Here is a 26611-nt window from a genome sequence, read left to right as displayed (position 1 = left end):
CTTACAAAAGAGACCCCGAGAGCTTCCTCTGGGTTTCCACCTCTTGGGGATACGGTGAGAAGTCTGTGACCCAGAAGAGCGCCCTCACCCGACCATGCTGGTACCCTGGTCTCAGACCCCGGCTCCAGAACGGTGAGAAACACGTGTCTGTTGTTTATGAGCCACCCAGTCTGTGATATTGTTATAACTTGAATGGATTAAGACACCCCACTTGTGCCAATAGCTAAAGATGAGACAAGGCCATACTCCCGGAATAAGCCTGCAGGAACAGGGAGAAGCATCACTTGCCTCGGCTTCGATCTCGTCGTACAGGAACTGCTTTTTGAACTTGGTCAGAGCATAGTAGGCGCTGTCGTTGTACAGGTCCAATGGGTAGAGGACGTACCTGAAGAGGAAAAAACAAGGGCCATCAGCTTACTAATCATCTCTCTTACGGCAGCCAGGCTTCTATCTGCTGGGAAACATGAAGCTTTGGGAGAAAGACAGAAAAGGAGAACCTTCCAGCACTGTTTCCAGCCTCCACTTAGGAATGACTTCCTTTACAATCTGCCCACAGAAATCAAAAGTCCATGACGCTAATAAATCCAGGGCCCGAAAAAAATGAGTTAGCTTCCTAATCCCCAGGGATGAAACCGCCCCCCCAGCCACCACCCCTCCCCCCCCGCCCCGAGCATGACTGTTAGGAGAATGACAAAGCGTAGGAGGAGCAGATGGGCTGGTAGACTTCTGAACCTATCTGCAAGGCTGAGTCAAATCTGGTGTGGCCTTGGCCCGGCATAATGCCTCATGTGGAAAGCTCTGGGGCAAACTGAGCTCGCTGGCAAACTAGCCTCCACCTGCACCCCCAGGAACCTCCTCGCTGGCCCAAGCCTGCGTCTTACTCCATCATGGAAGGTTCTTTGGTTTCCAGGATATGGTCTGTTAGGATCCAGGGCATGGACATCTCAATGGGAAACTGGATCCGCCGGCCCATGGTCAGCTCCAGAAAGAACTCTCGGAACCAGAGCTGGGAGAGGTCACAGCACTGCTGAAGGGCTTCTGGAAAGCACGAGGGAAAGGCCTGGGTTACAGCAGAGCACAGAGGGCCTGGGAGCGTACTGTTTATGAATGTTATTGTTATTCTTATGGCTGTGCTGCAGCACAGCAGGTCCTCAGAGGTATGACTTGACCATAGACCTTGCTCTCCTGAACTTGAATTCCAGGCTAACGGTAGAAGACAGGGTTTGTGCTAAGCTTCAGAGGCAGAGACACTGGTGGTGATGTTTTAGAGCTTTTGGTGCCCCTCAATGTCCACTTCCCTCCCCCTGCTCCAAAGCCATCCTGAAAATACTTGCCATTCAAAGTGGGAAGAGAGGCCTTAGGTGTCTGCTTTTACCTGAACTGCAGCTCCGTGACTCCTTGTTCGTGATAATTCTGAACTCACTGCTCAGAGGCCTTGAAGGCCCTTCCTAGGCGGCTTCTGTGAAGAACTTGGGACTATTGGTTAAGCTCTCTCTTCAATACCAACAGATTCATTACCACTCCCACCACTCTGGGCTGCTACGGTCCCTCTACTCTGCCCTGTCACACCTGTGCACACGTCCTAGACAGAAGAGGAGGAGTGGGGGACACAGGATTGAGGTGCAGCCGGGAGCCTCCTTTGCTAGGAGCAACGAGCACTAATGGGCTCAGAGCTGCTGCTTAGATGCAAAACGCTGGCCCTAGGTGCATCTCTGTGCACTGCTATTTCTGATCCCTTTTACTAAGGACTTCATGCCCAATCAGACACAATGTCTACTGGACAAATATTTCCAGCTAAGTCAGAGTAGCTGGACTGAGCCCGGCCTTTCCTAGCTCCCAGAGTCCACCGGCAAGTATTCGTTTTTTCCTTAGTGGCAAATGTGCCCCTTGGGTCAAGTGATCACAGCTCTCTGCAACTCTGGCCTCCTGAGAGCTCAGTGGCTCTGGGACCGGGGAGCCCCCACGCTCACCACTGATGTTGAGCAGGTGCGTGAAGAAGAAGGACTGCTTGTGGAAGTCCTCTATGGCGAGGACAATGGGGCCATCCAGGCTGCTCCTCAGGGTCTTCTTGGAGCCGCTCTTGTCTGCAATGAGTGATTCGAGCATAGTCCGCACCATGTACAGCTTGAAAAAGAAAGACGGGCAGGTCAGGGGCTGGCCCTGCATCCGGGGCAAGGATGCTTTGTGCTGCACTTACAGACATACATATTTTTTCTGTAGATGCCCTTATAAAGCTTTGTCTTAGGAAGCACCCATTTGGGGGTTGGAGAAGTGAATTTGGAACATGTAAACTTTCAAGAGGGAGGCCAGCCAGCCCGGGAAGGCAGTTCTGTCTGGGGCCTGCGGCCACTTCGGGTAGGTGCAACCTGGTAAAACTAGGAAGTTCAAGGTCCAGATTCCTGCTTGCCCTCTCAGTCAAGGGCATGGGCATCAGAGGAGAACCTCATTCCACGCCACCCTGGAGTCCCTGCCTTCCTGGACAGCCATGGTAGCACCGTGTGTGGAGCACTGGACCAAGAGTCAAAAGACTGGGATGTCAAGGCCAGGCACTGCCGCTGACTTGCCGTGTGACCTTGGGCAACAGAGTCCCACTCCGGGCCTCAGTTTTCTTATCTGCCAACATGAAGGGGTTGTAGCTTATGCAAACCAGTCCCCTTCAGCGCTAACATTCTGAGAACTGTGAGATGGGAGATTATCAGAACAAGTTTTTGACCCTCAGTATTTTAATCCATCGCCCTCTGGTGGCACCAGCTGCATGGCACAGCCTGCCAAAATCCTGGGTGGAAAGCGGGTGAAGATTGGTACTTACACAGGAGCCTACTAGACAATTAACTCCCTCTTACAGAAGACCTTAAGTGCAAAGGGTACAAGTGCTAATCTAGATCTTTCCACATCATTTGTCTTTGAATCTTAGGGCTGGAAGGGGCCTCGAGGAGCCAGGCTAGTCCATTCCTGCTGCCTCCTGGAGAAGTGTACCCAAACCAACCCAGCCAGGCGGTGTTATACCAGGGATCGGCAGCCTCTTCGGCCCTGTGTGCCACCAGTGGGGTGAAACAAAGCCCGCGGGGACCACTGGCAGGCCTAAGACATAGATAGGAGAGAGGAGGAAGGGATGGGAGGGCAGGAGAGACAGGGAAGAGGGAGAGAAAGAAAGAGAGAGAGAGAGAGAGAAAAGCAAGAGGTATTGTATACGGTGGGAAAGCCGTCACGACTGCTAGGGGCCACTTGCCGACCACCTCTGAGACTCTCCAACCTCCCTCTGCCACAGGCCCATCCTCCTCTGGGACCTCACCCCCATGCGCACTGCGCAGGGCAGCGAGGCCACAGAAAGGAGGGGCATCATCCCTACCATAGCCTTCCCTTTGGGGTCAAAGAGCTACCATGGATGCTGGTCTATCAGATGTCTACCCTCTGCAACCCTGTCGGTAGGCATGTCTATCACCCCTAAGAACCGAGAGGCCCTGTTCTAACGATGGCCTAGGAGGCCTCGAAGAAAGCATTCTTTACGTCCATCCATGTGAGTGTTGACTGATTTATATCAAATTCTAACGACTTGTCCATAAGAGGGGGAACTCTTTTCCCACTTCCTTTGAAACAGAGCATTTGACCCACCAGGACAGGCAACGTCCCAGCTACACTGGCGGCCCATGTCGACCGTGCTCCAATGTCTCTAGCAGAGCCCCGGGTGGGAGTCAGGAGACCTGGTTCTTGTCCCACCTCAACCTGTGACTCACCTTGTGGCTTGGACAAGTCACTTCCCCTCTCTGGACCTCAGTTTCCCCATCTGTAAAATGGGGGGAGGGGACTGGGACTAGTTTGTCTCTAGGGGTACTCCCAGCTCTGACTGTCTAGGAGCCTATTAAATGCATCTGTGCCACCTAACATGACTCAGTGGTGCTGGGGGGCTGATTGCTGACGACATGCACCTTTCGCTTATCTATATAAATAGTCCTGCTCTCTCCTCTCTCTTTCTCTGACTGCTGGTCGCCCTTGCTCACCTTCCTCCTTTCCAGTTTCTCTTGTGCCTTGTCTGTCTCTCCCTCACTCATGTCTAGGACTCACAGAAACACGGAAAGCCCTGCTCAGCTCCGCTGGGGCATTCTGGGATAGAAAGGTCTCTGGCCCCTAACTTTACACAGAACTCTTTGCAGAAACTTCCTCAGGACGGTCCAGAACCAGCAGGCAAGGTGAGTGCACACTGGCCACGGGCTGGGAAGCCAGGGGATGTTAATGATGACAGAGCTGAGAACACACCTTGCCCCTGTCCCTCTGCCCCGTCCCCCTGCCCAGACACAGACACACACACAGTGAGAAGGGTCAGGGATGGCTCCTCTCAGGGACTCAGGATTTCAGGGCGGAGAGAGGCTGAAAGGTCATGCGAAGCAGGAGTCCCCAGCCTGGGGCTTCCGGGGCCTGGAAGACCTTTAAACGCTTCCATGGAGCCATATGCTTTCCCCCAACACCTCGTAAGCTTACTGAAAACTCGTTGTCCTTTAAGTAGGTGACAGAGATTTAACTAAGATGCCCAGATTCTTTATTTTTCCCCCCTGGAATTTTACAACTGCTTTGGATAAGCCGCAGGCAACCTGTTGTTCAGAAGCTCCAGTTGGAAACTTTGACTATCTCTGATTACTAGACGTTCTCTAAGGACTCAAGGGCTTTTGATACTTGTCCTTCTGGGGTCATGGGGGGAATAAAAAAAGAATCTAATCAGAAACATGACCTCATGCAAAGTTTTCATTTAACAGAGAAGATAATCAGAGCTCAGAGAGGTCAGCACTTTCCCAAGATCACAGGGCAAAGTCAGAGGCAGAACTTGTGATATCCCAAGCTAGGATGTCACTTCCCCTAGGGGAAGGGGCAGGGTTCATTAAAGAGGGACAGGGCAGATGCACATAGAGTCTACTTTAAACTCCTCCTACACTTTGGAACCAGTCCTGGTATTACCCCCATTTGCCAGATTAGACAACTGAGGCACAAAGAGATTACATAACGTGCCCAAGGTCACACAGGTATCTAGGACGAGAATCCAGGTCTCCTGAATCTTAAGCCAGTGGTCCTCCCTCCTATATCAAAACAAGATGGTAGAATAAGACTAGAGCAGCTGCTTGACCCTGCCCCTCCTGCCCGAGGACCCCAGCCCCAGTGCCCTATGGCCCAGCCAGGATGACCTACCAGGGCCTGGCTGGCCTGAGTCAGCAGAGCTGGCTTGTGCCCAGAGCTGCTTACCTGTGTGCTGGAGGGCCCCACAGCACGCCGGGGCACCTTGATGTCAAATCCACCTTTGGGATCCTTCTCCCCTCTCAGGCATGGGTCATTGGGGGGCTCTCGGCCGCCCTCCCAGTCACAGATGGTCTTCCGAATTGCCTGCAGGACACTGGGAAGGAAGGATGGAGGCTCAGACATGGTTTAAGCATCAGGAGGAGGGAAACACTGCAAGCCTGTTTCTAGGGTCTGTGGTGCCCCAGGGCCACTTTCCCAGAATTCTTGGAGTGCTTGTCAAAGGTGCTCATCCTGGCCCCACCCCTGAGATGCCGGTGTAACAGATCTCAGGTGCAGTCCAGAGTCTGCAGGCTACAGGCGTCCAGGTGATTCCAATGCCAATGGCCACCTGAGACCTCAGCTCTGAGCCTGTGCAGGGGCAAAGAACTCAAGTGAGGCAGGATGGCTGTTTCTGTTTTTGGTTATAGGAGAGTCTCATTAGCCCAATTAAATCTCTGATTATTTAAAGCTTTAATAATAGCTTATATTCATTGCATACTTATTCCACGTGGCTGTGTGCTCAGGTCTACATGTGGATTATCCAATTTTATCATCCCAACAGCCTATGAGCAAGAACCATTATCATCCACATTTTATAAATGAGGGAAAGTGAAGTTCAGAGAAGGTAAGTAACTTGATGGGTTTCACATAACTAGACACCAGTGGAGATGGGCTTCCAACCCAGAGACTGAGGACCAGTCATCTCAAATATCCAATCTCCTGAGAAGGTTTCCTAAAACCTGCTGGAAGGGTCTGTGTGTCCAGAGGCTGCCCTGGAAACTGACTGAGCAGGGACCTTCCTCTGTGCTCTGTACCTCGCACCCCTGATGTGCCCCTGAAAAGGGCCATCGGAAGACCCACCTGATAAGAACGTTCTTCTTCTTCCGCACCGCCTGCCTCAGGGGCTCGCGCAGCGTCACCTGGGCAAAGTCCTGCAGGGCCGCGTAGATGGTGTTCCTGATGGCCTGGTTGAAGACGCTCTCCATCCTGCCCATGAGCACCTGCAGGCCTTTGATCATGGCGATCACCTGCCGGGCACAGATCAGGGTCAGGCTTCCCGCACCTGGGCACACTTGTCTGTCCAGTACCCTTCACCACATGGTAGAGAGGGCGCTGGGTGAGACGCCCGGAAGCACGAGGCCAGTCAGTGCTGCCTTGAGTGCCGATCCATGGCTAGGTTAGAAGCGAGCACTGGAACGGAAATCAGCACTCTGCCCCTCCATCAGGAAAGCCCTGCTGCCAAGCAAAGATGTCGCTGCCGATTTTCATTCCAGTCCCCAGCTCCCTACCTTGTTGCGGACTGGTGACAAATGGCAGCTGGTCCAGGGACCGCATTTTGAGTACCACTCTGACTTCTGTGGCCTCTCCACACAGCATGCACCCACAGGCCATATCAAATAGAACTTTTTTTTTTTTTTTACCATACACATTTTAAAAGAATTTTTATAATCTTTGCTTTTGAAATAATTTGGCCAGCTGCTGCTTAAACCCATAAAAGAGGGTTCCTGTAGAAGACTTGGGGGGAAGCCTCTGCCCCTCTAGTTGTCTCCTCCCAGCCCCTTAACTCACTAATCCACCTGCAGACGTGGGAGACTGGTGTCTGTGATGAGTATAGCCCTTGGTGCTCTCTCTTGGGAGCTGCCTGCCTCCAGGGCGAGTGTCCTCTCCCCTGGGTTCCTGTCTTCTCTTCATCATCCCCTCCCTGTCCAAGTAAGGGAGTATGTATTTCTGTAGCTGCCTGGCCTGTTTCCCAGTGGGTAAGTTTAATGGGCTGGGGGAGAAATAGGAAGTCTGGTGTGGCCTTGGGTGGAAGGCACAATCTCTGGTCCAGCTTTACCAGCAACAAACCTAATCCTTAACCCCCCACCCCCATCCCCATTAGCCTCAAGTGCTAATTCCTAGATTGGTTCAGAATTCAGAGAAGAAAGCATGTGCCACAACAGCCTCATGACAACACCACACTTATCACACCCATTAGCAATAGAAGTGCCAGGAGGTCCGGGGAGCACTCAGCTCCAGGCCAAGTGTGATTACAATCACACCCCTGAACCCCAGTCCTTTAAGGTGCAGCCTGGAGATGTGCAAAAGGACAACCTGAACTCCTGCTATGCTCTGACCCTTTCCAGCTTTCATAGCTCATCGACATCATTATCCCCTTTGACAACTATTGTTTGGTTCTGAAGAATAACCCTGGGATGAGCGGGTAGGCTGTTGGCTCCATTTTACAGATGAGGAAGTTGAGGCTCTGAGAGATGAAGTGACCTTTGGCCCAGGGCTAGGATCCAGGACTTACAGACTTCAGATGGTCATGAAAGAGGTAGCTGTCACTCACAACTTAGTGTATATGTCCCTCTCCTCACCAAATAGAAATATCTTTTTGCAGTGAAACAAACAAAACACAAATTAGAAGGTTATAAACCAGGAAATAAGAGTCTCCCCTCCAGAAATTACCACTATCAATATAAGTACTTACGTCTTTCAGTTTTGAGTAAATATTCAAAAGTATATCACTTTTACTATAAATGGGGTCATTTTTTACATGCTGTTCTTTGACCTGTTTATTTTAAACTCAACAATACACTGTGCATATCTTTCCACATCAGTACATCCATCTTAGTGGCCACACACAGTTTTCGATGATATAGCAGTACCTTCATTTATTTTACTTGGTCCCATACTGAGGACATTTCAGTTGTTTCACATATTTTGGTATTATAAATGATACTGTGATAAATATCTATGTTACATGTCTTTGTGCAATTGACTTGATTCCCTGGGACAGTGGCCTGCAAACTCATTAGTCAACAGAGCCAAATATCAACAGTACAACGATTGAAATTTCTTTTGAGAGCCAAATTTTTTAAACTTAAACTTCTTCTAATGCCACTTTTTCAAAATAGACTCGCCCAGGCCATGGTATTTTGTGGAAGAGCCACACTCAAGAGGCCAAAGAGCCACATGTGGCCCGCGAGCCGCAATTTGCCGACCACGGCCCTGGGATATATTTCCAGAACCTTCTGGGCCAAAGGGTATGCACATTAAACATTTGGGTACAGCTGCTCAGTCTGCCCTCATAGAAAGACTGTAAAATGCAGATGGGCTACCCAGTCTCTGAGAAGGTCTATTTCCCACGCTTCACCCAGCCACAGGCATCACCAGCCTTCCAAGTCCTTACCATCCTGACTGGTCCACAACACTATCCCATCTTAGTTTCAATCTGCAGTTCTCTCTGAACACTCATTGGTTTGGGCATTTTTCTGAGCTCTTTCAGCCATTTTTTTAGTTGGTTTGTTTCTGCTGCTGGTTTCCTTTTGCCCATTTTTCTAGTGGAGTGAACACTTTCCTTTGGATTTTTTAAGAACAGAATGAGTTTCTAATGGTTTGTGACTAAGCTGACAGAGATGAATGGGGGGGGCGGGGGGAGCGGGTGCAGGAAGGGGACAGGGAAGTACAGGCACAGGAAGGGACCAAGGCTGCCGTCTTGTTGGAAACCACTCCCTCCCACAGCGGGACCTGGAGCAGCAGCCTTGGGGCTGGAGGAGACCCAAGACTAGACGCCGGGAGGTCGGCACCCACCTCCACGAAGGCGAACTTCTCCTCGCTGGTGTAGTTGTAGCGCGTGGCTCTCTCGTACTCCTCCGCCGTGCCCGGGCAGTCCTTGTTACAGAACTTGTCGGTGGGGTGAACCAGCTTCCAGGAGTACTGGGGGTGGAACAACCCAATGTCCATCAGCAGAGCAATGGACAGACAAAAGGAGGCGTGACCAAGCCCTGGGAGTCTATTCAGCCACTGAAGGGAATAAAGTACTGATTCTTCCTACAGCATGGATGGATCTGGAAACCATACCATGTAAAAGAGGCCCGCCACAAAAGACCACACAATATAGGACTGCACTTTAGGAAACACCCAGAATTGGAAAACCTATGGAGACAGAAAGTAGATTGGGGTAGGGGAGACAGGGCATGGAGGGGGTGTGTGCAATTGAATTTTTACAGTGATGAAAATGTTCTAAATGTGTGATTGCACCACTCTGTAAGTATACTGAAAACCAGGGAATCGACATTTTAAATGGGTGAATGGCATGGCATGTGAACTGTATCTCAGTAAAGCTGCTATACAAAGGGTGCTTGGGGGGAGGCAGAGGTAGACAGGTTCCAAGTGAACCGAGGTCGGTCTGAAGGGGGCCGGGGAGGGGCAGCCTCCGCCTGGGGCACCTACCACCTCCATGACGTGGGCGCTCCACTTGGATAAGAGCTGCAGGCCCCGCAGGGCCAGGTCGAAGAGCTCGCGGTACTCCTCGTCGGACTTCTGGCTGTCCAGGCCCGAGCCCGTCACCACCTGGGGAGCATGAGCCGTCACCCCCACCATCCATGTGCCTGGCACTTTAATGCATTACTTCATTGATTCCCTTAAGATCGCTACACGGAGGTGCTTTATGACATCCCCTTCACAGATAAAGTGAGGCTCGGACAGTGTCCTGCTGAGTTAATGTTCATGAAAACAACATCTATTACACAAGGTGACTTTAATCAGAAAAGCACAAGGTTATGCATTGATCAGATGCTGAAAGGGTTGTGACCAGAGCCTCACAGGAACCTAACCCTGTATTTCCCCCGGGGAGCAATGGTTCAGTATTGGTTAATTCAGTGTTCAGGGCCACTTCATAGAACGTTATTGCAAATAACGAGAACCCTCTGCACATACACACGTATAAGCATATGATTTAAAAATAACGTTGAGCCAGACTCATTCTTAGACCACAACCAAAACTTCACAAGGAATAAAGGAGACCCCTGCCCTTAAAGTCAGTCCACAGCCTTAATCCAGTTGATTGGCACATAGAGTTAAGAAAGTCAAAGAGGCCCTAGTGGTTTGGCTCAGTGGATAGAGCGTCGGCCTGCAAACTGAAAGGTCTCATATTCGATTCCGGTCAAGGACACATGCCTGGGTGGTGGGCTCGATTCCCAGTGGGGGACTTGCAGGAGGCAGCTGATCCATGATTCTCTCTCATCCTGGATATTTCTATCTCTCTCTCTCCCTCTTCCTTCTCTGAAATCAATAAAAATATATTAAAAAAAAAAAACAAAGTCAAAGCATTTGCACTTGTCCCTGGTCCACGTCCACTGGCCTAAGACCACAATGTTCGCATTTGTCTGACTGTCCTCATTTCAAATACATTGCCTCTTTGATACAAGGCGTTTCCGAGTTTGGGTTTGGAAAGCATGGGCACTATGGCTCCCAGCCACCTGGTGTAACCCGTGAGCAAACATGGGACAGTGCAGTCATTCACCCAAGAGCTCCGGGTAACAAAGGAACTCAAATCAGGGCACCTGTGCTACTAAACCAATATACACACTTATTGGAAGGATTTAGTGGGAAGAGATCCAGGAGTGTATATTCACCCAAATATTAATCATAGTCGGTTCTGGGTGGTAGGATCTTACATGACTGATTTCCCCTCCTTTCGCATATCTCTATTTTTTTCTGAGGTTTGAGCATTTACTCTGTCCCTAATTGTATTTTCTGTTGTTTAATGATGCCATTATTGTGTAATTTAAAAATATTTAGATGGTTTTATAAGCAGGCGTGTTTAGAATTCTTTCTCTTGCTATCTAGGGCGGGGATGGTTTGGAACACGTTCTAACAATTAATTCCCAATTACTCTGCTAGGCACAATGCGTTTTCCGTGCATCAGAGAGTTTAATCCTCTCAATGAAACTTTCTGGATACTATTACCCTCATTCTGCAGAGGAGGAGATGGAGGCAGAGATGCTGAATAACTTGTGATGGTCAACAGCAGAACCAGACTCAAACCCAGTTCTGTGTGGCTCTAAAATCCATGCTCCTGGCCATTCTGCCCTTCTGCCTCTAGCGGGTATTCCCTCACTCCTGCTCTCCATCATCTCTATGGTCATTTCTGTGCTGCCTGGTCCTCACCCCTTCTCACCCTGGCCTCCATCCCAGCAGCTGGAGTGAGCTCACCTCACTATTGCTGTAGCGAGCAAGTTCGGAGATGAAGCGGATGTGGTCATCTCGGATCTGAACCATCTGCTCGCAGATATTGTACTGGGGGCTGATGCTGCTCTGGGTGCAGGTCCACCTGGGCAGAGAATCACAGGGTTGGAGCAGGTCCTGGTCTCAGGTGCCTGGCGGGACAGGCTCCTTCCACTTACATGTTGCTCCTGGTGCCCAGCCAAGGTGGCTGGCTCCCCTGGGTAGAACCAAGAGATAACCCAGACACGAGCAAGACAGCCTGTTCATCCCACATCGTGGGGGTCACAGGATGAGCGGACCAGCCCTTCCTCCTCCTCTAGGGCCCAATCACAGGCTTTCCAGATACCTGGTGTCCACGTACTTACCAGTGACACGAGGGAGAAGGGAACTGCAGCCTCTCGAGGGCTACAAAGGCCTGGAATCCACGCAGGGAAAAAGCAAGGTGGGCGACCTCCCCAAGCCTGTCTACTGACTGACATCCTGAGGTTGAAGCCGGCTTAGGAGGGGCCTAGGGGGAAGGACTAAGGAAACCTAAAGGGACTGTTCCCTTTTCAACAGTGACCCAGGAACATGCAAGCAAGCTCTTCGTGAGGAAGGCCATGGTCATTCTCATATTCTCTCTCTCTCTCTCTCTCTCTCTCTCTTTCTCTCTCCTCATCCTCGTCTTCTTCCACCACCTCTTTCTCCTCAACTATTATTTTTTAAACTTATCATTGGGGGAATCATCCTAAATTGGAGAGGAAATGAATGAATGAGAATCTTCACTCTCCTTCCTCAAGAGAACAAAAACAGGCCCCTTTGCCCTCTAGTGCTGGGTGACCTGGCAGACAGATTAAAAAGCACAGTCACCAAGAAAGGTAGATAAACGTTTTGGCAAGAATTTAATATTTCAGCCCAGTCCAGTGTGGCTCAGAGGTGGAGCACTGACCTATCAACCAGGAGGTCACAGTTTGATCCTGGTCAGGGCACTTGCCCAGTTGGTGGGCTCGATTCCCAGTGGGGGGCCTGTGGGAGGCAGCCAATCGATGCTTCTCTTTCATCGCTGATGTTTCTCTCTCTCTCTCTCCCTTTCCCTTCTTCTCTCTGAAATCAGTAAAAACATATTTGGGGGGAAAAAGAATCTGATATGTCAAAGGGAGCCCTGAAGCGGCCCTCACAGAATGTTCCGGACGGCGAGAGGCTTCCTCATGCTGGTTTTATTTCGGGCCAGCAGCGCAGGGATGGGGACACAACCACTCTGACTGCTGCCGCCCCACCCTGGCCCCATCACCGTTCCCGACCAACTTCCGGGGGCAGGGAGTTCATGCAGAAACGTGAGGAAATGAGCGCAGCGTTCTGGACTCCGTGCTTTTCCTAGAACACCTCCCGCCGCTCTGGCAGCCAGCGGGTTATGAAGAGACTAACCCAGCTGTCCTTGGGCTCAAGGCTGGCAGTTTTAAGGCCTCAGCCCTGACTAAAGGATGGTCACTCCCTCCTTCACCCGCCCCCACCCCCCATATGGGAAGGTCAAAACCACCCAGCTTTGGAATGAGACGCAGGCAGAAGAAACCTCTTAACAATCCCAGAGATAAAGCCTATAGCTGGGTGTCCCTACTCCCATGAGGCACTGACACCCCAGACCCCAGCGTGGATCCCCAAGGATGGTGGTTTATAGAACGACCTAAGGCGAGGCCATCAACCAGTTCCCGCGGCTGGAACTGTCCAGACCATGCGCGCTATGGTATACTTACTGCCTGGACACGAAACCTGAGGAGGGAACCAGGGTGATAAAGAATGACGTCATCTTGCTTCTCAAGGAAGGAGGACTCCTGCTGTCCCAGTGCAGCTGGGACAGAGAAGGGGCGTGGCTGTGCTCTGAGCACTTTTGAACCCCAGCAGCAAAGGGTGGATACAAAAGGGCTCAGAGCACCCTCCACTGCTCCCCTCTGGAATCCACCTGCCCAGGGCTCTGGGGAGGGGGGAGGGACTGAAGTGGCCCCTCGGCCCCCTGCCCGGGCTGGGCGCCTCGCGGGAGCCGAGAGACATTACGGCAGGCACTCACTTGGACTTGTTCTCTTCATAGTGAGCACTGGTCTTAATGTATCTGGCCAGCTCTATCTGCATGTCGCCGAATAGGGGCACCACCTGCAGCTGCTGCAAAGGAAGCAAACACAGCGCGTGAGACGCCGAGGGGGGACCAGGTGGCTGCCTTCCACCAGGGGAGGCAGCCTCCCTCCGTGAGCCTCTGGGCTGAGCCCTAGCTCCTGCTTCTGATGATGCTTCCATGTGACCCTGGAGCCAAAAAGAGCCCCAGCCAGCATACAGGTCCCCTGCCTCCAACCAACCGTATGATCCAGCAACTCTGCCCAGAGAGGCAGAGTGACTTGTCCAAGGTCACCCAGCAGGCAGAACGGGTGAAGGATGAGGCCCAGATGGCCTGCCTCCCAGGGCAGGGTCCTTTCTGCTCTGATTTCCCTCAGATTGGATGATCCTGCTGCTTGGAACTCTGGACTAGGAGTGGGTGCCTGGGTGCCACTGGCTAGGTGTAGTGTTTCTGAGGAACTCCAGTGTAAAGTAACTGAAGTCATAACACCTAACACCAGAGGGCAGACAAGACCCATCTGAAAACCAGGACAAACGAAGGGGAGGCTGGCATTTACTGTCTGCTTCTGATGTCTGGGCACGTTGCCAACTACGTCAAAACCAGGGGTTTTTTAGGGCAGTGTAACTACTCTGTATGACACCAGAGTGTAGATACATGCCATTCTGCATTTGTCAAAACCCATAGAATGTACGATGTCAAGAGTGATCCCTAACGTAAACTGTGGATTTTGGGTGACAATGACACGTCAATGTAGGTTCATCAGTTATAACAGGTGCACCACTCCGGTGAGGGTATTGACAATGGAGGAGCCTGTGCATGAGGGGGTGGGGGCAGGAGGTATAAGGAAATCTCCGTACTTTGTGCTCAATTTTGCTGTGAACCTAAAACTGCCCTTAAAATTAAAGTCTTTTAAACAAAACAAAAAATAGTATCTCGAGCCATACAATAACGCTGTGAGGCCAGTACTATTCATTCCCATTTCAGAGATGGAGTAAAGGAAGCTCAGATAGCACGAGTGATTTTTTTTTTACGAAGTCAAACCAGCCAGAAGTCAAGGAGCCAGGCCTATGAACCAGGGTGCCGACTCACCTATGCAATCCCAATGAGCCCTCAAGGGAACCCGATAACATGGGCCCCCTCGGTATTCACGGGAGGCTGGGAACTTAGTCTCAGAGGTTTCAAGACTTTCCCAAAGTCATCCAGCTCCTAAGGGGCAGAGTCAGACGAAAGCCCGGCCCGTCAGAGGCGATGCCCCGTTCTTCCCTCCACCCCTTGTCATCACCCTGATGAAGGCAGAGGCCCACTTTGCACAGGTCCCCCGAGAAGAGCCCTGCTTCCATTTGGGGCAGCCGCAGAGAAAGTGAGAGTTCCAGTCTCGCAAAGAAGCCAAGGCACAGAATGACCGCTGGTGACTTATTTCCCCGTAACCTCAAAGAGTTGGTGGGACTCAGGCCCAGCCTGGTGTCCCCCATGTCACACCTGCAAAGGGGGGTTCCGCTCTGAATGGTAAGCCTGGCTTTTCCAGGTCTGGCCTCCAAAGCCTCCACCCCATGCCTGCAGGGCCCAACACGAGCATCAACCGACAACATGGAATTCGTCTCCAAAGTAGGAAATCCTTTTGCGAAAACCTCAACGGCTTAGCTTAACCGCAAAGTTTTATTTTTAAAGATTTGGGGTGAGAAGATGTAATCTCTGGGGCACTGGAACAGACGGAGTGTCTGAGGGAAGCTCTGAGGCATGCTGCCCAGGGGCAGGGCCAGCCAAGGTGGCCTCTGCTGGGCCAGGAGAGAGGCTGTGATTTTGCAACTGTCAATCAGTTTAAAATGCAGTCTAATCCTTCTGCTCCTGTGAGTTCAGATTTATACTGAAAAATAAAGCAGTTGCTGTCTTCTGCTATGTACCTCTTTGTCTACATAGCAGGGGAGTTTGGGGAAAGGAAAAAGCAGTATGCATATTGGACCCAGCCAAACCCCAGCTGAATCCTCAGTCTTGGCCAAGTGTGACTTGTAAGGGGCTGCCTTCTAGTGTAGATTCCTCTACTAAAGGCAGCTGGAGGCCCTGCCATTCTGTCCTCCTCCTCCTCCTGGGGTCTTCAGAGCTACAACCCAACCAACAAGCCTCGCTGCTTGCTGGTTAATTTCACTTCTTTCCCCTGAGAGACAGCCTCTTGGCCCCTGCCCAGCCCCAGCCCCAGGTGCTGACCTTAAAGAATTTATCGATTTTACTGAGGTTGATTCTCTTCTTGGCATCCAGTTTGTAGATGTTACTGACATTTCCATCCATCAGGTAGAGACCAAAACCCATCACCTGGAGGGAGAAGGGGCAGAGCACAGAAGCCTATCACATCTGATGGAAAAGTTAAAAACAAAGAAGTCTGTACAGAGGAAGCCAGAGTGAACAAGTCACAACGCCACGCTGCCCTGCAAACTCCATCCAGGTGCCACGGAAATGTAAGGAAGGGCATGTCAACAGGCCTGGGATGCTTAGACTAGGAGGAGAGGAGGAAAAAGCAAAGCCACCAGAGAGCTGTGAAAGGTGAGGTTCCGGGAAGAAAGAATCAAAGGGGCTATGCCGTGTGTAAAAAGAACGTGGAGGCTGCTCCTGTCAGTGTGACAGCTGTCAGAGAGAAACTGGGAACGTCCTGAGCAGCTAACAATAAAGTAACTAAAAAAAGGAAGCTCATCCATACGGCGGCATTAATATTCCAACACATTTAATGAAAAGGGATAAAGCTGACATAGGCATCCTTTATGTATACCGCATTTGTTGAAAACGTATAAGCATAGAAAAATGAGAAAGAAATACATTAAAATGCTAAAAGTATTACCTCTGGATAGAAAGATTGTGAAAGATTAATATTTTTTGTGCTTCTCTGTATGATTCAGATTTTTCTACAGTTATCAATATTACTTGATAATTGAAAAATCAGACTTGTAAACTGAAGGATCAAATGTAACGATTTTGGCAAAACAGAGCAAATGCTTGAAGACTTTGCCTTCCTTTTGAGTTGGTCACTTCTCCTCCTAGAAGTCTGACTCGACAATGGTATGTACACAAAGGCTGTGCTATAAGGGTGTTCAATGCAGTTTAGCAAACAAATATCCAACGAGAGGGGGTTGGTTAACTAACAATATCTCCACAGAATAGCATACTTGGCAGCCACTAAAAATAACACTGCGGAAATGTCCTTCATGTCTGGAAAGGTGTAGATGACATGTGAAAGGGGGGAAAACAGGTTACAAAACATTATGTGCAGTGAGATCTATATCCATGTTTAAGCAAGAAAAAATACATACCGTCTTTTAAAAAATGATTTAAAGTAAGAAGGAGGTGAGAGGGCACGCCCAGACCACTGGGTGCGTGGCCACAGCGGTCGTACCTTGAGGAGCATGTGCTTCTCGCTGGGGGTCAGATACATCTTGTTCTCGTAGTAATCCACGCAGATGTTGACAATGTCCGCCAGCAGCTCCTCGTAGCCTGGGATCACTTCCAGTTGCTGATGGAGACACTAAACAGCAGCGCCCCCCTCTGGTCAGCTCCTTTTCTGCTGCTGCACCCACATCCACACCATGTGGATGGACACCCTCCCCCCCTCTCCCACACACACACACACTAGCTGACCACTAGGGGGAGGAAGCCTGCATCCTCTCAATGTCCCCACAGTGGCTGGTCTGAGCTCCTGCACATCTCCCCTGGCAGGGAACTCACTCCCCTAGGGGCCCTCCATTTTATTCCCTGCCAGTTTTGATGGTTAGAAAGTATATTATTGGGCTGAGTTGAAAAGCAGCTCAGCTTTATCGCAGAAGGCCTGTTAGTCATCCCAGTTTGGTTGTGAGGCTGTGGACTTAGCCATGGCGTCTCCTCGGATGATGGGGGATGGCCTAGCCCAGTGTAGGAGAGCTGGGCCAGCAGCAGTCTCCCTCCTGGCAGGACAGAGCAGTATAGAAAGAAATACAATTCCCAAGAGAAGGGTCTTACAACATGGGACGGTGTCCCAGGAAAGAAACCTAGAGCCTGTAAGTCGATAGCCTTTTGCCATTCAACAAGGGGTAGGGAGGGCCTAGCGAAGCCAGCAGCATCCCTGAGAGGGAGCTGAGTCTCCAAACCCTTCTGGAGGGCCCCATTCAGCCTGAATCCTGCTGACATTCTTGCTGGTGCCTGTTCAGGCTGAAATGACGGATGAGCAAGACAGGTTACGTCAGACAGAGCGTGCGAGCCACAGCCCAGCGGGGGTGCCCTGGCCAAGCGGTGGCAGTAAAAACAACTCCATTTTCTTATGCCCTTGCCATTTGTCAGGCTCTGCATACGGAGGGCTTTTTATACACTATCTCATGTATTTCTCATAACAGTCCTATCACATGGATTCTCATAACATTCTCAAAATCCCAGGCCCGTTTTACAGATGAGAAAACTGAGGCTTAGACCTTGCCCAAGGTCTCATGATGGATCAGTGAAGGGTCTAGGGTTAGAAAACAAGGCTGTTGAACTACAGAACCCATGCTCTCAATCTGCACTAATGTGGGGCAGGATAGTGGCTGAGAAGGTTTTCAGGGAACCAAACTTGGAGAGGGTGAAAGGACTGTCTGGGAAGGGAACCTTAATCCAAAGTCTAACTCCGGAGTAGGGCAGTGAGGGTGTTCGATCTGGACCCAGCTCCTCTGCTCACGGTCCACCCACCCTCCAGGCCCCTGCCTGTGTCCTGGGATGCCAGGCCCGGACTAACGTGGAGTTTGCCATCACCTGGGTGATCCTGTTGTGGTTGGCCAGGAACATGGAGAGGTTCTGCGACTCCTGGATAGACTGGGGGTCTGCCATCTTCCTCAGGAACTGCGCCGCCCTGAAACACGGGGTCGCAGAGTGGAACGCTCAAGTAGCCAGCCTATAGCCAGCCTAACCAGGCCTCTCAGGCTCCGCCTCCCACCCAACCCGAGTGACACTGCCCCGGAGGTTAACCAGCTCTGACATCAGAGGTGACTAAAGTCAACGAAGAGTATATTCTGGAGTCATATGGAGTTGTTTACACCCTTCTGATAAGGGTACCTGAGGTTAAGAGGCAAGAATGCCCTGAAGCTCAAACTCCAAGTTGAAGGGCAGCTAGCATCCTACCAACCAGCTGTAGCGGTAAGACAGACTGAAATGAGCATCCCTGGCCCCGCAGTGACCTCCAGGGGACCTGCACAGTCCGCCACGGAGCAGAACCAGGGGCAGGATGCTTTGCTTTTGTTCTGTATGGTGTTCTTTATTGGAAAATCTCTATGCTTCTAGAGCAAAGCATTGCATAGAACCCAGTCTATTTAACCTACTGGGATTGAGAGCGAAGGGATGGTGGGTGTGGGGAACACACGCGGGTTGTGAAGGGAAAAACTGTGGCGGCCCAGACTTTTCCGGCCCAACCTGGAACCTTTGTGAAAGGTGCCACTTCTGAGTCAGGCTTGTGAGGGGCTCTGCCCGCTGGGCACCCCCAGGGTTCTGTCACAGCTCCCTCAGGAGGATAGCGTGTTGAGAATCAGTCTGTGGTCTGCTCTCGCCAGTGACCTAGGAGCCCTGGGATGACGTGTTTCAAGGAGGAGAGGCCTTTCCTCAGACACAGAAAAGCCTTCCCAAGAGATGTGTCTAGACAACACAGAGGAAATCTGCTGCTTTTGACTCACCCTCCCGCCCCCGCCCACTTTGGGGTGGCTGTACCTTAATTTCTAGAGAGGAACAAGCCTTTCCCCACTCTCTGTCCTTCTCTTGCGCTGACATTGATCCCCCGTCCAATCAGAGCCCCCACCCACACAATGGCTGATGAGGAACCTGGCACATGACCAAGCTGGGACTTTTGCAAAATCATATGCAAAGAGGAGCATCCTTTTCTTCCCTTGAAGCTGGGGTGCCTATGCTGGCCAAAGGGGGTGGGGTGGGGTGGGGTTAAAGCTGCCGGAGGCCACCCCAGGGCACTGCCTGCCTGAGAGTGAGCAGGGGCTCTTCAGTTCCGGGAGCCAACCCATCCCTCTTCCACAGAAGCAGTTCGAACTGGCTTTCTCATTCTTACAGGAATGACAGTGTGACCACTTCATGATGATCTCACTGGCCCTGCACTACAAGGGGCAAGAGAGGACGCGCTGCTGCTCCACAGATGGAGAAATGAGCATCTGATTCCATCTTGAGACAGAGAGCCCTGCCCAGACCCAGTTCCCCCAGGACCCAGCCCTGCACCTTTCTCCTCAAACCACACAAACAGGTCCGGCCCAGCCGCTGTGTGCCTGGGGAGTGGCTCGTTTGGTTCTGGAGAAGGGGCCTGTTAGACAGGCTCCATCCTCTTCCTCCCCTTGGCAGGCTACCCAGGAAGTGGGGGGCAGGGGAGGCTGACCTCTTGTAGGCAGAGTGGTCGTTCTTGACGCTGCACTTCATGTTCTTCAGCTCGTCCAGGACCGCGAACATGTTGATGAACTTGCCCAGCGTCAGGAGGTAGGCCTCGGAGACAAAGTCCTTCCTCCGCTCGGCATGGCACAGCCGCTTCACCTCGCTGCAGAACCGCTCGATGGCCTTGCGCTGCAGGCAGGCAGGGGGCAGCAGGTAAGGACGGGCTGCACGGGCGGGGGCGGCTCCCTGCGCTCTCAGGTGGGGAGCAGGGTCAAGGCTCCCCTGGGGCCCTGGTCAGAGTCTGGACATTTAGAGGCAAATCCGCCAAGAGGTCCTCCTCAGAGCAGTCCCTACATTCAAAGCTGACTTCTCAAGGGAACACACCGCCCAAGTGAGTTGACCCCACGCATTTATTCTCAGGCCTTTGCAGAGAAGCACCGTGTTATTCACTTTTGTATTCCAGCGCCTAGGATAGTGCCAGGCACCACTCGACAAGGGGGCAGAGATTCAGAGAAAGAGGTTCATTCATCCAATAAATAGTACTCATTGAGTATCTGCTATGCACGAGACACCAATCTAGGCACTGCGGCAAAGAAGGAATGAAAAACAAAACAAATCTCTACCCTACGGGGGCTTACGTTTTAGTGAGGGAAGACAGACAACAAAACAAACTACCGTATTTTCCAGCGTATAAGACGACTTTTTAACCCAGGAAAATCTTCTCAAAAGTCAGGGGTCGTCTTATACACCGGGTGTCATCTTATAGGGCGGGTATATCCCAAACTCTATATTTTAACTGGAAAAGTTGGGGGTCGTCTTATACGCCGGAAAATACGGTACTTCTGTACATTACAGTGTGATATGTGTTATGGAGAAAAATAAAGTGGGGAAAGGGGGTGGGAGGATGCTTGCCCAGAGCTGGGATGGATGGGGGTATAATGGGGTGATAGCAACAGGGAATGGGATTTCTTTTTGGGGTGATGAAGATGTTACAATTTGACCCTGGTAATGAACACACAACCCTGTGAATGTACTAAAAATCATTGAATTGTCCACTTTAAATGGATGAATTACATGGTATGTGAATTATTTCTCAATAAATCTGTTACCAAAAAAAGCAGCTGAATAACAATCCAACAACAAGGCTAAAGAGTAACCCAGAGAGAGAGCCAGAGAGAGGAAGGGGAATAAGAGGAGGAGAGGAGGGAGAAAAATGACTCCTTGTGTGTGCTCTCCCCTCCTCAGGCGGGATATCCACCCGTAATTCCTCGCCGGTGAAGACCAGACTGGCCACGCCTTCTCCTTCCAGAGCCTAAGTCCAAGAGCACTTTCGATGATCGTGGAAACGTCCTAAGTCTACAACCCCTAATCCGAGAACCACTCACCACATGGGGCTACTGAGCACTATGTGGTTAGGGCAACGGAGGACCTGAATTTTACATTTTATTTAATTTTAATTAATGTAAATACCTACACGGGGCTAGTGTACGGAACAGCGTAGCTCCAGTTGATCCCAGGTCATCCTTTCTCGATTTCTGTATAGTTTTTTCTCTTGGACCTGCCTTCCTAAAGAGTCCATGAGGCTATTAACAGCAGCTTCGATGTGTTAACCCTACTGTGTAACTAGGGCTCTATGTGGCTCTTTATAATAGGCCTCTTTTATCCTTGCCACAAAACTGTGAAATAAGTATTATTTCCAAGGTGAGAAAACTGAAGGTGTCAGATATGCTAAGTCACTCACAGGCACAGGCACACTGTGGAGGAGCCTTGGGTCTCCTGCCTCCGGAGCCAGTGTTCCTGCCCTGGGCTGCAAATATCTGCACCTTCCCAGACATCCCATCTCGCACCCAGCAGGCCATGCAGAGCTGAGTGTGGGGCTGAGCCTGGGGCTGAGCAGGGGTGGACATCTGCCAGAGCCTGGAAGTCTATTTACAAGTCTCAGCTCTCCGTGGAGCACGTGCAGGGCAGAGTGCGTGGCATGACCCCCGCCCTGGGGTACAGACTGGTCTTAAAGGGCTCAACCTGCATTCCTGAGCAGCTTCCAACCTGAGCATAATAATCAACCTGTTTGCCTTATTTTTCCTGGGTTATTTGTTTAACCAGCTGCCCTCTTTTTTTTTTTTTTTTGAAATTTAACTAGCTTGCCCTCATGAAAGCCCTTGGCTGTCTTTTTTCCTCTTTTCCTCCTTTAAAGATCACTCTTCCTGGCTTCCCAACTGGTCTTCCTGCTGCCACTGCTGTCCCCTCCTGCCCCTCACATCTGTGCTGCCCCCACCTCCCTTCCATTTCCCACTGAGCAGCCAGATGTTGTAAACCTACCAATCAGAGAGATATCTCAGCAGCAGGGTGTGTGTGTGGGGGTGCCACTGAGAACTCTGGGATCTAATTCCAAAACTTGCCTCCCCAAGCAGAGAGCACCAAACTGAGGAGGGTACCCACATAACATCTAGCAGTGAAAAGCAGTGGGGTGCTGTCTACCAGGGAGTGGCAGCTGAAAGTTCAGGCGCCCTCTTAAAGGGCCAACGCACAAAAATTCCCTGTGGAGCTAACCACCTTGTGCTCTGGCAGAGGGAGGGTGAAGTGGACTGGAGCTGTGAGAGCAGAACCCAGGACTGGGGACTTGGGGGATAGAGCTCAGAAGGCAGACACCCCAAGTTTCCTGGGCTGAGTCATTCCCTCACACAGTGGAGGACATCTTTACCACACTGACATCTGCTTTGCCTGGGGGAAAGACAGTCGACACACCCTATTGGAAAACACCTTGCTCCCAGGCCACTTAAGAGATTAAAAGTAACAATTAGCCTCCAGGTAGAAGCAACTGTCCACTCTGTTGAAAAAGACTCTTGCCAAACCTGAGGATGACTGCTTGGGGGCAATTCAAGTCAGAATCCTATTAGTCTATAGACAGAGGCAGTGTCTGGATGCTTTGAGTCTTTGCCTCATTCAATTAGCCAGAAACAGCCTTTAATGCTGTCCTGCACTAGAGATTGAGAGGTATAGATCTACCTAACACATAGTCACAAACCCAAACAGACAACCAAAATGAGGAAACAAAGAAACAACCCCCGAATGAAAGAACTAGCAAATTCTCCAGAGGAAGAGATAAATGAAGCAGAGATAAGAAATTTATCTGAAACAGAGTTCAGAGTAATGATGTTAAAAATGCTCAGCACTATGAAAAAAGATATAGTTAACTATGAAAAAAGAACAGTCTGAGATAAAGAATGACATAACACAAATAAAGAACACATTGGAAGGAATACACAGCAGATTAGGGGAAGCTGAGGATCGAATCAGTGAATTAGAAGACAGAGTTGAAAATATCACTCAATTAGAGAACCAAAAAGAAAAGAAAAAAAAACACAATGAAAAAACAGGAGGTCAGCTTAAGGGAGCTGTGGGACAATGTGAAACACAACAATATTAGAAGAGTAGGTGTACCAGAAGAGGCAGAAAGGGAGAAAGAAATAGGGAAGGTGTTTGAAGAAATAATGGCAGAGAGTGTCTCTAGAAACCTCCAGTGGTTTCTGTGGTGATGTAATAAAATCTGCACACTGTTTTCACATCCCACTTCATGGCCTGCAGTTCCCTGTGTGAGCAGGTCCCTGGTTACTGCTCCAGCCTCACCTTTTATCCCTCCCTCTCCCATCCTGGAGCCTCCCTGGTTTCCTTCTGTTTCTTAAACACATCCAGCCCCTTCGGGCTTCCGGGGCTTGGCCTTCACAGTTCCTTCCGCCTGAAACCCTCATCCTTGGACCATCACACACCAGCCCTTCTCATCACACAGACCTCAATTCACATGCCAACTCCTGAGAGGCTGTCCCTAAAGCTGCACCCACGTCGCAGACACCCTGCAGCCCAGGGATTTTGAAAATGTTATTCATTCACGGCACGAATTATGCCCTGAGAATTGTTGTTTGTTGTTTATTGTCAGTTTCTCCTCCTGCTCAGTCTCTCATCCTGTGCTCACTAGGATGGAAATTTCAGGGAGGGAGGGAACTGTCCATCTTGCTCACCCAGGGTGTGTGTCAGGGGCACCCAAAAAGTATTGACCAAATGAATAAGCATCATGGCACAAAAACCCAGACCCGTGTGTGTAGAAGGGCGGGGGCCTTCTCTAGTCTCCTGATCCAGATTCACTGACCCCTCACCTGGAAGTACATGAACTTCATGAGCTTGGTGACCTCCGGCTCCAGCACCTCCACCGTCTTCTCGTATATCTCCACGCGGTTGGGCTGCTCGTTGCATTTCACCTGTGGACAGAGGGGTCTCAGACATCCTGATCCGCCCAGGCAGCCCTGGGTCACGCCTGTTGACTTATTAATGGACCCCTTTTCACTCTCGAATGCACCTCATCCAGGATGATAAATGACAAGGTCACCCTGGTGAGAGGAGCCTGGGGTAGCCCTGTTTAATGGGTCTGACTGGGGGCGACACTGCTCCCCAGACACTGGCTGCAGGTAAGAAACCAGCTGGTCCCAAGAACAGAACTGTCCATCCCTTCAGTCTTTCTGTACTGTGACCAGTCACTGTACACACATCTGTAAGGTCTTTCTCCTTCAGCCTTTCCTCACTCTGACCCCAGAGGGGCCCCGCCAGATTCTCGGCAGAGAACAATGTTCCATCCATTGCTCTGGATGCACCTGGGGCAGAGCCCCCCCCCCGGCCACACTCAGGCCCACCAAGAAACCCATGTGTTCTGCCCAATGGTTTTCAACACATCACAACCACATGGTGGGTGTTTTCACAGCACGCAAACCCGGGACTGCTAACAGAGCAGCTGAAACTGACGAGTGAGAGCAGGGTAAGTTCAAGGTCATTCTTCACACTGTTGTTTAGAGATTCTTAAAATAGGAGCAACAAGCTCAATGTCCAGGTGATTGAAAAGATAAAATATGATACACTCAATTCAATATCATTATGTAACAAGGAATGAGACAGATCTATGTCACCTGACATGGACAGACTGCCACCATAAACTGACAGGTAAAAACTGTGATGGGACAGGAAGTGTCACTTAGTCCCATTTTTGTTAAACAAAACAGTGTGTGTGTGTTTGTTCATGTATGTTACAGGCATAGAAAATCCAAAAGGGTGCAAACCAAACTGTTAGTAAGTAGTTACCCTGGGGAACTAAGATTAAAGGAAGGGTGAGGAACTGTTCCTCTTTACACATCTGTGCCTCAAGGATTATTAAAATGGAACTCATGAAATTCAATTATAATGCTGATTGACACATACACATATTATCCGTATGTGTCAACATGAAAAAATGTCATTGATAAAGAATAAAATGTAGCCCAGCTGGCGTGGCTCAGTGGTTGAGTGTCGATTTACGAACCAGAAAAGGTCATGGTTCGATTCTCGGTCAAGGCATATGCCCAGGTTCTGGGCCCCAGTGGGGAGTGTGCTAAAGGCAGCTGATCAATGATTCTCCCTCACCTTTGATGTTTCTATCTCTCTCTCCCTCTCCCTTCCTCTCTGAAATCAATAAAAATATATGTTTAAAAAAAATACTAGTAAAGTGTAAAAAAATCAAGTGGCAGAACTACATAAGTAAAAAGCAACATACGCTTTGTAAATAATTATTTACAAAATAATAATCATAGAAATATTCAGGATAACATCAAAAAAGATCCAGAGGAACAGGCAGCAACACGTGTCCATAGCGATCATGCTCGGTTGGGAGGTGGGTTTGGGTGGTGGGGTTGAGGAGGTGGGGATGTCTTGCTTTTTACTTGAAACCTTTCTGCAATAGTTTGGTGTTGTACAGTTAGCATACACTGTTTTCCAAATAAAGTATATTGAACAACTTTTTAAAAGTTGACATCAGTTTTATGGGAAACTCTCCGAAGGTTTTCAGCGTGCCCCCTTGGATTAGCTTTGCTCCTTGCCACCTGGAGAAGCTCAGCTCCCTGAACGGGGTAAAGTGGAGGGTGGCGGCGCCAACTGGCGGCAGGAGAGCCCCCAGGGAAGGACAGTCTCACCTGGGGGATGGCCCGGGAACAGCTGCGCCAGGTGTACAGCATGACCGCATACTCGTGTCCTTCCTCCAGCATTTCATTCTGAAAAGCAAAACACGCTCATCAGGGAGAAACCGCCCTGGTGCAACAGGCTTCTCAACAGCCCCAAAACCTCGCTGCTCAGTGAGGTCTGTGCACCAGCAGCATCCCCAGCCCCTGGGAGGCTCGTTAGGAATGCAGAGCCTCAGGCCGCTGCCTGGCTGACAGAATCAGAATCTGCATTCAGGAACATTCCCAGGGGACGCACCCTCCCAGGTGCAACATAAGTTTGAGAAGCACTGGCCTCAGGTATTCTCATCAGACACCAAGGACTCTGTAAGCAGGCTGCAGTTTTCAAAGATGATGGCCACCTCATAAAGAAGACAACAGATCCAGTATTTGTTCCAACAGCAAAAGTTGTCCCAGATATACTGAGCAAGAAAAATAAGCAAGTAGCAAAACAGTATGCATAGAAGATAGGCTATAAAAAAGCTAAACGAAGAGTAGTAGTTAGGAACGTATATTATGTATACTGAGAGCTATTTTGGTGGAATATGACTAGCAGGCTCTCTGTGGGGCACTCACTTTTCCTATCACATAGGACCGTAATGTTTGCACTTTTTTTAGAAGAGCTTATGTGACTATTTCACAAGCAGAAAAATTATTAATATCAATTCTTTAAAAATAAAGCAGAGCAGATAGCGAAACCAACAACAGCACAAAAAATAAAACTGAAAAATACAGTGATGATGCACCACACCTATAAGTGCTACCATGGAAAGAGCCCTGAACTCAGGGTCCAAATATCTGGACTCAAATCTTAGTTTCATCACTCTTCGGCCATTTGGCCTTCAGGAAATCACTGAACCTAAGAGTCTCCATTTAGTGATGACCACAATAACAACCTCAGAAAGTTTTATGAGAA

General features: G+C 50.1%; 1 protein-coding gene across 1 annotated transcript in view; it reads right to left on the bottom strand.

The window, feature by feature from the left end:
- CYFIP2 (cytoplasmic FMR1 interacting protein 2) overlaps positions 1–26611 on the bottom strand; it is a 105075-nt gene that overhangs the window by 56123 nt on the left and 22341 nt on the right. Inside the window, exons 4-19 of the mRNA XM_008147678.3 lie at positions 25672–25749; positions 23836–23937; positions 19692–19873; positions 18080–18176; positions 16719–16847; positions 15542–15646; positions 13298–13389; positions 11245–11362; positions 9481–9600; positions 8839–8964; positions 6124–6290; positions 5230–5377; positions 3007–3081; positions 1971–2124; positions 882–1038; positions 289–385 (exon numbers count right to left, since the gene is read on the bottom strand). Coding sequence (XP_008145900.1) covers positions 289–385; positions 882–1038; positions 1971–2124; positions 3007–3081; positions 5230–5377; positions 6124–6290; positions 8839–8964; positions 9481–9600; positions 11245–11362; positions 13298–13389; positions 15542–15646; positions 16719–16847; positions 18080–18176; positions 19692–19873; positions 23836–23937; positions 25672–25749 — 1947 coding nt within the window. The remainder of the gene's footprint in view (positions 1–288; positions 386–881; positions 1039–1970; positions 2125–3006; positions 3082–5229; positions 5378–6123; positions 6291–8838; positions 8965–9480; positions 9601–11244; positions 11363–13297; positions 13390–15541; positions 15647–16718; positions 16848–18079; positions 18177–19691; positions 19874–23835; positions 23938–25671; positions 25750–26611) is intronic.

The sequence above is a fragment of the Eptesicus fuscus genome, chromosome 6 (assembly GCF_027574615.1).
Source record: "Eptesicus fuscus isolate TK198812 chromosome 6, DD_ASM_mEF_20220401, whole genome shotgun sequence".
Taxonomy (NCBI): Eukaryota; Metazoa; Chordata; class Mammalia; order Chiroptera; family Vespertilionidae; genus Eptesicus; species Eptesicus fuscus.
Note: the sequence above shows the minus strand (reverse complement) of the source record. Positions and strands in the feature narration are given on the sequence as shown.